At 42.8% G+C, this 13,018-nt stretch overlaps 1 protein-coding gene across 9 annotated transcripts in view; it reads right to left on the reverse strand.

The window, feature by feature from the left end:
• CACNB2 (calcium voltage-gated channel auxiliary subunit beta 2) overlaps window positions 1-13,018 on the reverse strand; it is a 381,041-nt gene that overhangs the window by 117,626 nt on the left and 250,397 nt on the right. For 8 of the 9 annotated variants that reach the window (XM_040451274.1, XM_040451276.1, XM_040451273.1 and 5 more), the window contains one exon: window positions 7,288-7,407. In XM_040451274.1, the coding sequence (XP_040307208.1) occupies window positions 7,288-7,407 (120 nt within the window). Of the gene's footprint in view, window positions 1-7,287; window positions 7,408-8,253; window positions 8,691-13,018 lie in introns of those variants that run through there. The other variant, XM_040451278.1, reaches the window with a different exon arrangement.

A 13,018-nucleotide genomic window follows, 5' to 3' on the forward strand; every position in this document is an offset into this window, starting at 1 on the left:
GGGCAGAGAGAGAGGGAGACACAGAATCGGAAACAGGTTCCAGGCTCCGAGCCATCAGCCCAGAGCCCGACGCGGGGCTCGAACTCACGGACCGCGAGATCGTGACCTGGCTGAAGTCGGACGCTTAACCGACTGCGCCACCCAGGCGCCCCTCAATCAGACACATTTTTAAGAATATTTTCAGGGTACTTGGGTGGCTCAGTTGGTTAAGCGTCTGACTCTTGGTTTCGGCTCGGGTCATGATCTCACAGTTACATGGGTTCAAGCCCCACGTGGGGCTCTGTGCTGGCAGTGTGGAGCCTGCTTGGGATTCTCTCCCTCTTTCTCTCTGCCCTTCCCCCACTCACGTGGTCTCTCTCTCGCTCTCAAAATAAATACCACTAAAAAATGTTTAATATTTTTGAAATTCAAAGGTCATCTTCAGGTTGAAGGTGAATAAACACAGTCATGTTTCCTCTTTCTTCTGAAAAGGCTAGTTCGGGGAATATTTCCAGTGGGGTCCGATTCTCCCAATGCCCAAGGCATTTATGGACTAAGGCAATATGAGAAACACTTTTTCTCTTTTATATAAAGTATGTTTACTGATGAATATGAGGGAATAAAACATGGTCAAATGAACATATGCTTCTTCCTAAAAATATTTTTTTCGAGAAAGTATAAATCCACAGATAGAACAGGAAATCAGAGTTGACGAAAATGCAGACTAGAGAAAAGGATCGTGGCAGGGAGCCTGGGCAGGCCCTGGGGCTTCCAACTCTGGATTTTGGCTCAGGTCATGATCCCAGGGTCCTGGGATGGAACCCGTGTTGGATTCCGTGCTGAGCATGGAGCCTGCTTAAGATTCTCTCTGTCTCAGGGTGCCTGAGTGGCTCAGCTGATGGAGCATCTGCTCAGGTCACGATCTCACAGATGGTGGGTTCGAGCCCCGCGTCGGGCTCTGGGCTGACAGCTCGGAGCCTGGAGCCTGCTTTGCATTCTGTGTCTCCCTCTCTCTGCCCTTCCCCCACTCACAGTCTGTCTCTCAAAAATGAATAAATGTTTAAACAAATTGAAAAAAACAGACTGTGTCTCTGTCTCTCTCTCTCCCTCTGCCCCTCTCCCCTGCTTGTATGCAGGCTCTCTAAAATAAAAAAAGAAAAAAAAATGATAGTGGCAATTAACAAAGAGGAGACAGCGAGAACATAAAGCACCAAAAGGCTAGAGACTCTGGGCTAGGAACACTGACCAGACATAATGAAAGGCACTCCCTCCCCTCTACACCTACAAACCATCAACAAAAAGCATTGCCATTGCACTTAGAGCTTCCAGTGAGCTTTACAAGGTCTTGCTCTTAATTACGTATAGACTGTCAAAAAGCAAATCTTGGAAGAAAGTCTCCGGTATGTAAAAATAATACCAAATTTTAAAAGTCTGAAGGGCACTGACATATAGAAAAATTAAAATTAATAGCATATGGGATATAAGAGAAAATCTTACAGCCATGGGGTAAGAACAGCCAACTATAAAAAGGGAACGGAGAAGAAACCTCTTGGGAATTAGAAATTTTCAAATACAAAAACCTCAGTAGATGGGTTTGAAGTGGTGAAAGACTCAGTAAAACCAAAAGACTGGGAGACAGAGGGGAAAAAAATCAGAAGAAAGGTCCAGTCAAACATCTGACAAACTAGAGAACACGAAAAAGAATATACAGTGGAAAAAATGACCAAATAAAAATCGGTCACTTCCCGGAACTGAAGTGACAAGTCCTTCACAATGAACATTCATATGAGAAGCTGGGTGTGATCAACGAAAGCCACACCAATGCAAAATCTCCAAATACCAAAGGCCGATCAGTTCTATATATTGCAGAAAATTTAAAAAAACAAAACCCTCAAAACCCAAGTGACACCGGTGAGCATATCAAACGTGCTGGAAGGCAGAAACAACAAACTAAGGTCTTCAAAATTCCCAAAAGAGAAATATTCATCATACCTGAATATTATACCTCACTGAACTATTAATTCAATGTGAGGCTAGAATAAAGATGTTTTCAAGTTGGCAAGACGTCAAAAAAGTGAAGCTTCTCTGTGGCTCCACATCCCGTGTAGTCACCAACTGTGCCCCGTACAATTTCTTTAATAAGTAGACATTCACTGTTGAGAGAACAGTCAACTTAAAATTTCATGTTAATCCATTCTGCTGAGAATACTGCACTGAACCTGTTTCGTCTCTGTTCCAGTCCTTTCCACATCCAGACTTCCTAACTCAGAGTATCTGCATATACAGCAGAAGGGATCAGCTCTGGGGAGTAAGGGGGACAAGAAAAAAGTTATTCTTTCACTTTAAAAAGATGGTCATGTGACGCAGGAACTTCACTCCCAGATATATATGTACAAGAAACAAAAACATATGTTCGTGCAAAAAACGTGTAGGTGAATGATCACAATAGCATTATCCACAAGAGCGAAAAGTGGAAACAACCCAGATGTCCACCAGTGATAAATGGGTAAATAAAATGTAATATACACATACAATGAATGGAATATTACTGGGCAATAAAAAGGAATGAGGTACGGACACACAATATAGCATGATGAACACTGAAGACATTACTGAGGCACCTGGTGGCTCAGTCAGTTGGGCATCCAATTTAAGTTCAGGTCATCATCACCTCACGGTTCGTGAGTTCGAGCCCTACATCAGGCTCGCTGCTGTAAGAACCTAGCCTGCTTAGATCCTCCGTCTCCCTGTCTCTCTGCCCCTCCCCCATTTGTGCGCTCTCAAAAATAATAAACATTAAAAAAAGATAGAAAGAAAACATCACTAAGTGAAGGTAGTTAGTCACAACAGATAGCCTACTTCATGATTCCATTTATATGCAATACCCAGATCCACAGATCAAGAGTCACCAAGTTGGGTAGTAGTTGCCTAAGGCTGAGGGAGTTGGAGAGACAGAGTAGGGAGTGCTAACTTAGAACACGGGATTTCTTTTTAATTTTTTTTTAACGTTTATTTATTTTTGAGAGAGAGAGAGACAGAGCATGAACGGGGGAGGGTCAGAGAGAGGGAGACACAGAATCTGAACCAGGCTCCAGGCTCTGAGCTGTCACCACAGAGCCCGACGCGGGGCTCGAACTCACGGACTGCGAGATCATGACCTGAGCCAAAGTCGGCCGCTTAACCGACTGAGCCACCCAGGCGCCCCAGAACACGGAATTTCTTTAAGGAGCAGTGAATATCTAAAATCGATTGTGATGATGGTTGCACAACTCTGTGCACAAACTAAAACCCACCGAATTGTAGACTTCAAATGAGCGAATTACACCTCAATAAAACTGTCTTTTCAAAAAGATCAGCGTGAGAATAAAGGCAAAAATCAAAGGGCACCAGCTTCAATAAGGCAAGACTTGCAAAGCAGGATAAAAACTCAAAAGGATTGAAACATGCATTTAGGAGGAAAAGCCCAAGCTACAAACACAAGGTCATGTCAGCTGATTTTTCTATGCCTCAAAATTAATACATAATTTGTTCACTGTAGAGTTTACTATTTTAAGAGAAACCATGGCAAAGTAGGAGGGAAAAGTACTGACTTTCACTGGAAGCACAGAGTGCCTGGTTATAGAAACTTTTATAGGTCACTTAATTTCAAAAGGCAGCGCCTCTCATTTCTCGTACTTGGCAATCACCTTATTTTATAGACATGCTCTTAAAGGCAATTAAGGATCATGTAGTTCATATTTAAAGAGGACCAGGATCTGAAATACTGCTGAGGTTTATTCCAGACATTTGCACAGCCTTACTGCATGTGATCTGTGGGAGCAGTGAGATACAGCACCCACTGAGAAAGTCTTCCCGTTTGAGAGATGCTATGATGGTTACAACAGAAATGTGCAAAGCCTTCGATTCTTCCAGAATGGATGTGCAATGTGTTTTCAACTATCTAAAATTAAATGACGAATTCATGTATTTTTAAGCTTGAAGGCTTCATTTTACAGAAGGGCCCACAGGGGCACCTGGGTGGCTCAGTCGGTTAAACATCCGACTCTTGATTTCGGCTCAGGTCTTGACCCCATGGTTCGTGAGTTCGAGCCCAGCGCGGGGCTCGTCATTGACAGTCCAGAGCCGGCTTAGGATTCTCTCTCTCTCTCTCTCTCTCTCTCTCTCTCTCTCTCTCACTCTCTCTGCCCTTCCGCTGCTCGCGTGTACCTGTGCATGAGCTCTTTCTCTCAAAATAAACTTAAAAATTAAATGACTACATTAAAAATATAAAAGGGCTGGAAAAGTTGTACTGACATAAAGGAAGGGACAGTGAAAGGGGAACAGATAAACATAAACTAATGAATAAGGCTTCTCCTATCCCTGTTCCTCATCCATTCTTCAGGAATAAACCAGACCCACCGAACCATGATTTTCACATAAAGTACACTTAAATCCTAGTCCTTCCATGTTCTTTCAGAACATACTCCTATTCTCCCTCATCCTAGTGTCTCACTCGTTTGAATACATCAAAGGTTCAAGATATTGACCAAATTTTAAGAAAGAAACATGGATGGAAATAAACTCCTTTCATTAAACACAGGAAACAGTCTTTCAACTGTTTTGCCTTTGTTTTAAATTCCCTTCATTTTCCTCTCATCTTCTAAGTCATTCGTAACAATAAAGTTTTTAGTCTGTATCACAACTTGAACCTGGTTTGGTCTGGGATCAATATTTTGGTCCAGGCTGGTTAAAAGATAAATTTAACAGTTCTACGCAGCTGTATCACATAATGGAAGACTTAAAAAAAAATTTTTTTTTAACATTTATTATTATTGAGAGAGAGAGACAGAGAATGAGCAGGGGAGGGGCCGAGAGACGGGGAGACACAGAATCCGAAGCAGGCTCCAGGCTCTGAGCTGTCAGCACAGAGCCTGACGTGGGACTCGAACTCACCGACCATGAGATCATGACCAGAGCAGAAGCCGAACGCTTAACCGACAGAGCCACCCAGGCGCCCCTAATGGAGGGCTTCGGAAACACAGTCATGGACAAAAACGCCCCAAGCATGTAACTGAAGACTTTAAAAACCAAACCTACAAGACACAGGGTTGTATGCTGATGTGACAAGAATCTGGAAAACCGTTTAATTTTGGTATGCGAAAATCACATGAATAAATTAGTGCAAATACAACACTCTTATTTCTGGAACACAAACTGTTATTCCCCGTCCCCCCCCCCCAAGACTTTTCTTTGTACCCTGGTGCAAAATATAGAATAAAGAATTCAGATTCTCAAACTCAACATATATTAGCTACATGGCAAACTTGTGGCAATTAACTTTGCTAGCCATACATTCACTGTTTAATCTTCTCCAGTACTTAATTTTATATATGTATATATATATGCATGTAAGATATATATACACATATATATAAGTATGTATATATATATATATATATATATGTGTGTGTGTGTGTGTATGTAAGAAATTTCACAAGAGATCTACCCTACCCTTTTAACCTATGAGGTGCCAAGTACAGGACTGATAACTCCGGGCACAATGTCATACAACAGATCTCTAGAATTATTCATCTTGGGGCACCTGGGTGGCTCAGTCGGTTGAGCGTCCGACTTCGGCTCAGGTCATGATCTTGTGCTTTGGGAGTCTGAGCCCCATGTCAGGCTCTGTGCTGACAGCTCAGAGCCCGGAGCCCGCTTTGGATTCTGTGTCTCCCTCTCTCTCTGCCCACCCCCACCCCCCACCCCCAACTCACACTGTGTCTCTCTCTCCTTCAAAAAAACAAACATTAAGAAAACATTTAGAATTTATTCATCTTGCCTAATTGCAGCTTTAGGTCTGTGGATTAGCAACTGCCCACTTCCTCCTCCCAGCCCCTGGCAACCATCAGTCCAGGCTCTGCTCCTGGGAGATGCCTCGTGTAAGTGGAGCCACCCAGGGCTCGCCGTTCTGTGACTGGCTTATTTCACTTGGGGTGATGTCCTCCCAGTTCACCTGTACTGCGGCATCATCAGGTTTTAAACGGTGAAGTCTGGTTGGTTGAGCAGAAGAGCCCACAGCAAACCAGACCCACGCCTTGCCTCATCAGCTCCCTGTTTCTGCTGGGTAGGACCCATCTTGCAGTCACGATGGTGTCAGATCTGGAAATGACCTCCCTGCCAGCTGAGGTAAGAACACCGTTTCGATGTATGGAAAGACTGCTTTTTGAAAGTCAAGGCCTCCTGGCAGTTGCTCTGTAAACGACTATGGCAGCTGTGCGAGAGGCCATGAATATTACATAAGGACCGTCCGTGCATTCCAGCCAGAATCTCCAAGCCACAATTCCCATAGCAACACACGGAGACTTTACTCCTCTCAGAGATGAAGCAGCCAGCCAAAGTGCCTCGTGCCACCCTTGATTGCTTTTTTAGCAAGATCAACACAGTACCTAATTCTTTTTGGCAAAGCAATTTTTTTTCAAAAACAAAACAAAACAAAACAAAACAAAACAAAACAAAAACCCAAAAGGAACGACTGCATGAAAGGTGTTCATTTAAAAGTTACCAAGTGTCACATAAGCCAAGATACCATAACTTTGAACAACAATCTATGCTTTAGGAATTGCTGCCATTTGAATGGCTCCACGGGAAAAAAGATTTCAAATCATTACCATGCGTGAAACGAAATGCACCATCCTCTTGGCTAAATACTGTACTTACAGGTTTTATATCTGATTCCCAGTTCCCCCTTCCACATATACACACTTTGTATTAGAATGGAGAACATGTTCCAAAGGAAGGAACATGTTGAACCCATAAAATCCTTTATTGCTTTATTTTTGAAAAGCAGAATGCAATCCCTTTGTTAAATAGAAGAAAATACGATTACAAAACACCTATGCAGTAAAATTTGGGGAAAAGATCATTCCAGTCTAAGAAAATATGCAATTGCCCTGAGGAAAGTGGTTTTCCTGAACAGAGAAATGGTTTACCGGAATAATGAAGTTACAATCACTTGGTGATTAGAAGCAGGTTTTCCTCTTTGTAGATTTGGGGATCCTTTTTTGCGTGCCTCCATCAACTATCCACCCACAGAAACAAGTTGCTTCGATTACAACACAACGGAAAAGCCAAGGCCACTCTCATATATCACACTTGCTTTTCCTATCAAGGAAATCAATCCAACACACTCCATTTCTGGTACTCCTTGAAAACCAACGAAATGCTGTGAAAGACCAACCATCGGCTTCAAACGAAACTTCCACAGGTGGCCCATCACAGACCCAGCACAAGCGGCCAAGAAAGAGCTTGGCAGGGGGGAAATGGTTTTACCTTTGCTTTTTCCAACTGGGCCTGGGCCTGTCGCTCTGCTTCCCTGCGTACCGCCTCCCGATCTTCCTCCAAAGAAACATCTGAGTCGGACGGACGGCTGGTGTAGGAGTCTGCCGAACCCTTCAGAGAGAAATTTGCATTTTAAAATAGATTCCATCTATGATGTTTGCATTGGAAAAGTCTCATTGACACAGCAGTTAGCTTCCTAGATGATGCCATAAATTCCTGAAAAGAGGAGAAAAGAATCCATTTTGTGGCAAACCATCGAGAAAAATCAGCTCTGGTTTGCAGACCATTCCCTCGGCGAGCTGTGCCTACCAAGTGACCGTTCCTTCCCAAGTCTTATGTTCCGATTACTCTCCTTTCTGGAAGCCAGAGCAGGTCCCTTTATAATTAAACCAGCTCCGTGGTGCAGTGCCCGGCTGAAGGGCATAGAGGGGTTTCAAGGATGGCTTCGAGAACATTCTACACACTAAAGCAAGTATTTGCAAGTAGAAAGAAGCTACGTCTAAAAAAAAAAAAAAAAAAAAAAAACAACCAAAAAAGAAACTCCTAACCAGTCAAAACTTGAATTCTCCAAAATGTCACTACCGGGAGACGATGACTCCCACGGTAATCTTAAGCATCCTTTTGTACCTTTTCATTCACCTGATACCTTCACGGACAAAACTGTAAGGCAACAGCAGCCAGCTTCACTCAATCTTTAAGCAACACGTTTTCCTATCGCTTTAAATAGACGTTTGATAAAAGCTGCCTAAAGAAAACACCTGCCCGGGATGGCTTCTACGGCAATAAATCACAACACGGGCAAAGGAGCTCGGAAAATTATAGGACTCTCCCTCGCTCCCCGTCTTGCAATCAGGATCATATTACTAAATCAGAGGAGCCCCTGCCAGCACTCACTGTCACAACAGCAGAAGCAACGACAATATAGAATCTCCCCCAGACGAAAGCCCTTGAGCTTACACAGATATCCGAATTCTTCAGCCTTCCTCCCTTGGCTCTTTTCAGAAGCCTGATCCAGGTGGCCTTCATTAGCCAGACAGCGCCTTTCTCATCCGCAGCTGCAGCCCCGGGCACGGATCCTCAGTGCGCGCTGAGCCCTGGAGAGCCCCTGCTCCTTTCCTATCCATGCTCTGGGCAAGCCCCTCTTCTCCGTCCCTTCCTGCCACCGGGGCTTTCACTCCCTACCCCGGAGGACTCCAATCCAAGGAGATTCTTATTTTCCCATTCCAGGGAGGGGAAAACAAACACTCGAGTGCCTTATACTGCTTTAAAAATAAAGAACACTTCAAGTGCATTCAAAGACAGGCATCAACTCGTTCTCAACTTAATGCATCTTATTACTCTAAATATTCTCCTCTTTGCGCTTGGGTTGCTACAGGAAATTAGTTGTAAGAGAACCTTTTTTAAAAAAACCCATTGCAAAACGTATGCAGTGACATTTGCAAGTGCAAAGTTCAAGCCTTATCTTCAGAGATCTGGAGGGGGAGGGCGGAGGAGGCACTCACTGCACTGGGCATGCTCCATATGTAGCCTTTTTACGCAGATGCCTACATCACACTGTTAGTCTATGTCAAATTGCCATTTTGCATCCGAAGTGTAAACAGCTGGAGAGGGCTTTTCGGTTCTATAGTAACAGGCACATGGTATGTTTGTCATGTTTCTGCTTCAGTTGAAACAGCCTCTCAAAGACAAAGCATGCAATCTTTTCATTTAATGAGCCCTTTCCATTACCCTGCTACACAAAGTATATCCTATGCCATAAGACAATTCAAAGATAAGCAACATCACGCAGGCATCATTGGAGAGTGGAAAGCGATGAATGGTGCTCATCAATCATAGCATCAAACTGCCCTTGATTGCTGGTGACTTCCCAAACAAGATGCAGGAGACAGATCTCCCCCTTTAATTAGGACATGAAAGTAATCACAGCTCTAAGCAATGAGTTTAACCGAGCTCAAAATGACTTTGAACTGCTTCTCCAGCTGAGAAACTACCGTTTGAAATAAAGTCCCCAGAAGAAACAACAGTATGAACTGTCAGAACAACAATCATGAAGAAATTGCAAAGTGCGGTTGATTTATTAGCTCGAGTTAAGATTTATGGAATAGCTGAGTCCAAACTCTTTTTATAAATAGGGTGATTGAAGCTCGAGAAGAAAAGATACTTACTAATTTCCTCTACCAATGAGATTACATTTCTTCTTTACGAAGAAATACACACTTCTAGATGGCTTGGTAAACATAAAATTCAAACACTGCATTCCAAACTACATTTTTGTTTGTGTGGTAGGGAAGGGGATTATTTTGTAAAGTGTCATGCAAATGAAAGACAGGTGGTTTTATTTTTACTTTTTTATAAATTTTTAAAATATTTATTTTTGAGAAAGAGTGAGAGCACGCGAGAGAGAGACAGTGTGCGAGCAGGGGAGGGGCAGAGAGAGAGAGAGAGAGAGAGAGACAGAGACAGAGAGAGACAGAGAGAGAGACAGAATCCAAGCAGGCTCCAGGCTCTGAGTTGTCAGCACAGAGCCCGACAGGGGCTCGAACTCATAAACTGTGAGATCATGCCCCGGGCTGAAGTCTGACCTTTAACCAACTGAGCCGCCCAGGTGCCCCAGGACAGGAGGTTTTAAAATCTTTGCTACTTTTTTCTCTTCCTTCATTTCATCTCTTTCTCCCTTCTTTTGTGGGCTAAGACCAATCTTCATGCCTTAAATGCTAGAAAATACAGAATAGAGGCTTTAGAATAAGTTATAGATTGAATACACCGCAACTGTGTGCTATCCATAAATCAATAAACGGGTTATTTATATTCTTATGAAGTGAATGTAAAATGCATGGGAGATATAAAATGCATTGCAATTTCTTATTCCAGTAAAATTCACAAGGAAGAAATGAAATTTTCTCCATCCACACACGTTAGGGGGATTCCTAATCTTCCCAGAGGGTTTCTCATGGCGAGTGTAGCACAGTAGGAAATTACCCAGAAGCACAGCTTTATCCCACAAAAGGCTTCAGGCCCCATTGTCACCAATGTTAGCATTTTAAACCCAATCACCCTGCAGAAGGTTCCATTCACAACACAGTGAAGATACAAAGTTTCGGTCACTAGTTAGCCCCATAAGGAGAGTAAGAGCATAACACACACATAACTGTGCACTATCCTGTTCCCTTTTGAACAAAATATGATTTAAAAAGTCTTTGCTAATAATTAGATGTAGCTTTTAATTGCACAGTCATGTTGAGACCTGTTTCCAGGTTTAAATAATTAAGCAGTTAAAAAAACAAACAAAAAACCTCTACAGTGACTTCTGGCAATGATCTTTGGAATACTGCAATAATAAATTAACTTTTGACTATGTTACAATGTAAGATGTGACTCCCAAATGATGTTTAGTGAGGTTGATAGAAGGGGCCACCATACTTTCTTTCCTTGGATCTGTAGTAGTAGCAGAAAAATGGCAACAAAATATTTTCATTATAGAAGTTACATGTACCCATTGCAGAGACACACAAATAAAGGTCACTTTAAATTATCCCACCCAAAGATAACCACTATTAAATCATAGCATGTTTTAGCCTCCAGAGTTCTTGCATTTTTGAAAGTCACCCTCCCAACATGCGCATTACAATTAATCTCCTTCCTTCTGGGAGTGTGGATTTATGCAGTTAGAAGTAATATATCTAATTAAGCTTTTGCCTTTGGTACCATATGGACTTTCTGGGTCATTCTGCCTCAAGCAGTCTTCAGTCAGGAACAGCTGGCTGTCATTTCCATAACTCCAGAGTAAGTTCATTACAAGATGTGCCCTTGATCTCTTGGGTTGCTACAATGTGATGAGCTGGTCTTCTGTAGTTTTGCCTTTGCAGGTGGGTATATCACATGTTCGGCTACAAATATTTCCTTTCCTACACCTTAATATTCTCATTCCTCATTGTACAGGTCCAAAACGTAACTTGTACCCCTAACGTCTACCAAAACTCATCCAGGATCGTTCACTTTTATCCTCAGAACTCTAACTCCAAATACATGTGCTTTGCTCACAGGAAATTTAGTTAACTGGATTAACTCATGCTTTTTTTAAAGGTGTGTTTGATTTATTTTGAGCGAGAGCTAGATGCAAACAAGGGAGAGGCACAGATAGAGGGACAGAGAGAGAATCCCAAGCAGGTTCCATAATGTTAGTGCAGAGCTCGATGATGGGCTCGAACTCAAGAACCATGGGATCTTGATCTGAGCCCAAATCAGACACTTAACCGACTGAGCCACCCAGGCACCCAAATTACCTCATTCTTTGTAACTACTCTTCAGTTTTTGTCCCCCCCCCCATTTATGCCTAATATTTGCACAAAAAGCATACATTTTTTTTGTATATAGAAAGTTTGCTTTAAAAAAAGTTTTTTTAATATTTACTTATTTTGGACAGAGAGAGAGGCAGAGCATGAGCAGGGGAGGGGCAGAGAGAGAGACAGAGAATCCGAAGCAGGCTCCAGGCTCTGAGCTGTCAGCACAGAGCCTGACGCGGGGCTCGAACTCACAGACCAAGAGATCATGACCTGAGCCGAAGTCGGATGCTCAGCCGACTGAGCCACCCAGGCTCTCCATATGCAGTTTGCTTTTTTGATGCTGTACTCTACTGTTTCAATCATATATATTGCCAACATCATTTTTTTTTTTCTTGAGCATTCCTGTATTTTCTCTTCTAAAGCCAAAAGAGCGAGAGTCATAAGGCTACTCAGGAATGGCATCTTCGATCCTGAAGTGTCCATCTATTTTTATAGAGAATCTTCATATGAAGATTAAGCAATGTTGTTGGACAAAGTCAATTTCTCACAGTATCCCAGGGTTACTCCGATTCTAGACAAATCTATGCTCCATCCAAAACCCTCAAGACTTCAAATGACCCTCCTCCTGTATAGGACTATGCTGAGCCAATGGCAAGTCTGAATTCAGTTGCTTCCTCCTGACCTGCCATGGGATAGACAGACATTCCACCGCCATATTCCTCAGGCCCACACTTTTAGAAAAAAGCGGAATGGGAGGGACTTCTGAAACCCATGACCAAGGGCAAAGACTTCCATCTTGTATTGTCTGTGCATTAGCTGGCAGAGAGAATTCTTTCATTTCTCATATTGTCGCCTCTTTTCACAGTTGAGAATTAACTTTTTCTTTCTGTGAAGAGATCTGGATCTCTAAGAAAATGAATTGCTACCCCCTGCACTGTTGGTTTCTTCAGGAATAAAACCCATTTACCGTTTACTAATAATCACAATTTCCTGCCTCAAGAACCTTAAAAATGTTACAGACTACTGGGATGAAACGCATTGACACGAATACTGTATACTTGGGTTCGCAAATGTCATAGAACTTGCATACCCATTCGATCAATGCAAATCTCAAATGTGATCGGCCTGCCATTTGGCTTCACGTGAAAATATTACCCGAGGCGATAGTAATAAATCCATGCAAGTTCATCCCTGTGTGGTAACTTGTAGGATTATGTAAAAGCTAAAATACTAGCTTCTGGGGCGCCTGGGTGGCTCAGTCGGTTAAGCGTCCAACTTCAACTCAGGTCACGATCTCGCGGTCCGTGAGTTCGAGCCCCGCGTCGGGCTCTGTGCTGACAGCTCAGAGCCTGGAGCCTGCTTCAGATTCTGTGTCTCCCTCTCTCTCTCTGCCCCTCCCCCGTTCATGCTCTGTTTCTCTCTGTCTCAAAAATAAACAT

The sequence above is a fragment of the Herpailurus yagouaroundi genome, unplaced genomic scaffold (genome assembly GCF_014898765.1).
Source record: "Herpailurus yagouaroundi ecotype Mexico unplaced genomic scaffold, PumYag 203, whole genome shotgun sequence".
In the NCBI taxonomy this organism is placed as follows: domain Eukaryota; kingdom Metazoa; phylum Chordata; class Mammalia; order Carnivora; family Felidae; genus Herpailurus; species Herpailurus yagouaroundi.